Source organism: Trichechus manatus, unplaced genomic scaffold, assembly GCF_000243295.1.
Source record: "Trichechus manatus latirostris isolate Lorelei unplaced genomic scaffold, TriManLat1.0 scaffold00128, whole genome shotgun sequence".
Taxonomy (NCBI): domain Eukaryota; kingdom Metazoa; phylum Chordata; class Mammalia; order Sirenia; family Trichechidae; genus Trichechus; species Trichechus manatus.
The window spans coordinates 2,149,825-2,152,835 of record NW_004444064.1 but is presented as its reverse complement, the minus strand read 5'-3'; the positions used below and the strand labels follow the sequence as shown (position 1 = coordinate 2,152,835).

The window sequence follows — 3,011 nt, the reverse complement described above, 5'->3', positions numbered from 1 at the left end:
TCATCTGTCCCTCTGGAAGAGGGCCCAGCACCTTCCCCGCTGCTGTCTAAAGCCTCTGGCTCTTCAGCAAGGGGTGTGGAGAGGAGACCAGACCCTGGGACAGCTACAGCACATTCTGCCTCAGGGCTATGACTACCCACCCCCGCCCCTCCCCCCAACCCCGGCCGAGAGCGAGCCTCCACCCCACCCAACTGGACTTACGCATTAACGGTGGGCAGGGTGGCAGTGGCCATGGGGCCAGCCACTTGGTGCACCGCAGGCTGGAAGCTGGCAGCCTGTGGGAGTGCGGTGGCTGCAACCATTGAGGGCCACACAGCGTAGCCCACAGAGGTCCCGGGCACAGAGATGGGCTGCAGTGGGGCTGGGGGTGCGTAGTGGTGGTGGTGGTGCACGGAGGCCAGCCTCTGCTTCTCCGCTCGCAGGAGGATGGGGTGAGCCCACTGGGGGTCCTGACACAACGTGTACAAGTGGCCCATTTCAGAAAGGGAGGGTTCAAACGAGGACCCCCCTTTCCTGTCCCCCCGATTCCTGACTCAGCTTGGAGAGGGCTGACGAGTGCCAGCCTCCAGCTAGAGCTCAGGAACCCTACTGACTGTGCCCCAGCTCCAGGCAGCGGCTTTGTGTACCCTGGAATGTCCACCCTTCCCTCCTCTGAGGTGGGACCCCCTGCACCCAGCCCACAGGCCGGGAGTCAGAAGTGTACTTTTCAGAGCTGTACATATGCAGATACCTCCAGAAGGAAAGCAACTCCAGGTGGTCTTATTTGGATTGGGTGGTCCATGCTGCCCCGCTGCCCCTGCCCCTGCCTAGCTACCTGTGGGGTGGGGTGCAGGGCAGCGGCCCGTGGCCCTGAGGCAGCGAGTGCGGTGGGCGGCAGGGCCTTGAGCATCATGTTCTGCATGATGATCTGGTGCATCTGGGCGTTCTGCATTAGCATCATCTCCACCATTTCTGGAAGGAGAGACGGGGCTCAGCCTTCACGTGGGAGGGGTGCCAACTATGGGACCTGCTTTGGAAACAAAGCTTTCATTTATAGATATTTGTTAAAAATAGAGCTTAACAAGTAAGAGAACATCTGGCACGCTGTCTGCGTGCAGGTCTGTGGGGTGTCTTCCAAGACATCTAGGTCAAAGGGTACGTATGTTTTAAAGTTTTGTTGGCGGTGTCCAGTTGGCCTCCCAAGAGCTGCCCCAATCTGGATTTCCGCTGCCAATGAGCAGGAATCCCCCTCCTCACAACTTCACTGTCATGGGCTGCATGGTGGCCCCAAAAGGTATGTCCATGTCCTAATCCCAGGGACCCAGGAATGGGACCATATTTGGAAAAAGATTCTTTGCAGATGGGATTAAATTAAAGCTCTTGAGATAGGAGATTATCCTGGATTGTCCAGGTAGGCCCTAAATGCAATGACAAGTACCCTTATAAGAGAAAAGGCAGAGGGAGATTTGAGACAAACAGAAGACAAGGCCACGTGAGAATGGAGGCCCAGAGTCGAGTGATGCAACCACAAGCCAAGGAACGCCTGGGGCCACCAGAAGGTGGGAGAGGCAAGGAAGGATCCTCCCCTAGAGTCTCCAGAGGGAGCACGGCTCTGCCGACACCTTGATCTCAGACTCTGGCCTCCAGAACTGTGAGAGAATATCTTTCTCTTGTAAACCGTCCAGTTTGTGGTGATTTGTTACAGCAGTCCCAGGAAATCAGTATACTCACCAACACTGGGAGTTAGGAAACATTTTAATTTCTGCCAATATGAGAGGTAGACATTGGTACTTTCCACAGCAACTAGATCACAGAAACACAGTCCTTGAGGCTTTGTCGGCCTCACAATGGAAAACAAACGTGAGCCTAGCCTAGGGTGGCTTTGGGGCAGGGCTCAGACAGGCACACCAGGAGCCAGGGCTAGGCTGCCAGGCCAAGGCTGTAAGCCAGGGGGTCACAGAGGGCAGGGAAGGAGGGGCAGCCAGAGTTGATCCCTGAAGCAGCACAGCTGTGGGAACATCTATCCTAGCAAGATCCTGCAAGTGGAGAAGCTGAGTCTGACAGTGCCGCTTGGGACAGACCCTGGAGGAGACCCAAGCGGTCCTGGTGCCGAGGCATCCCCTGCCCACCAGCAGAAGCAGAAACAAGCCTCTGAGGGGAAGCTTCCCAAGTCAGGCCCACAGGATTTGCACAGAATAAAATCAAGATGGAAAATTGGAGAACTAGACCCATGGGACAGAACGAGAGTCCAGAAATAGACCCACACCCCTCTGTCAATGATTTATAATGAAGGAAGTAGTTCAGTGCAATGGGGAAATAATGGCCCTTTCAATAAATGGTTCCAGGTGAAATTGATATCCACAGCAATAATAATAATAATGTTGATTCCTCTCTCACAGCATACACAAAAATCTATTCTAGATGGATCATAAATCCAAAGGTGAAAGGTAAACCAAGCTTGTAGAAGAAAACATAGAAAAACATCTTCATGATCTTCAGTGGGTACAGATTTCTTCAACAGGGCACAAAAAACACAAGCCATAAAGAAAAAGACCCTAAAAATTGGATATTATTAAAATTAGGAACTCCTATTCACCCAAAAACACTATGAAGAGAGTGGAAGGGCAAGCCTCAAAATGGGACATGATATTTGCAATAGATAGATCAAAAAAAGACTCATGTAAAATACATAAAAGAATTCCTACAGATCAAAAGGACGGGCAGATAAACTAAAAGAATAATGCGAAAATACTCAAATAGGCATTTCACAAAAAAGGACATTCAAATGGCCAATAAATACATGAAAAGGTGAAATGTGAATTAACACCAGAACAAGACACCATGAATAACCACCAGACTGGCTAAAATGAAAAAATCAGAAAATACCAAGTGTTGGTGAAATTCTCACTCACTTCTGTGGATTGTAAATTAATGTAACTACTTTGGAAAACAGTTTTGTAGTATTTCTGGACCCAGCAATTTCATTCCTAGGCATATACCCCACAGAGATGTGTATGTCCATTTGCCAAAAC

The 3,011-nt window shown here is 50.6% G+C and overlaps 1 protein-coding gene across 1 annotated transcript in view; it reads right to left on the bottom strand.

The window, feature by feature from the left end:
• Positions 1 to 197: 197 nt before the first annotated feature.
• Positions 198 to 3,011, bottom strand: part of CUNH21orf58 (chromosome unknown C21orf58 homolog) — a 15,148-nt gene continuing 12,334 nt past the window's right edge. Inside the window, 2 exon segments of the mRNA XM_012557957.1 lie at positions 198 to 449; positions 815 to 951. Of these exon segments, the coding sequence (XP_012413411.1) occupies positions 198 to 449; positions 815 to 951 (389 nt within the window).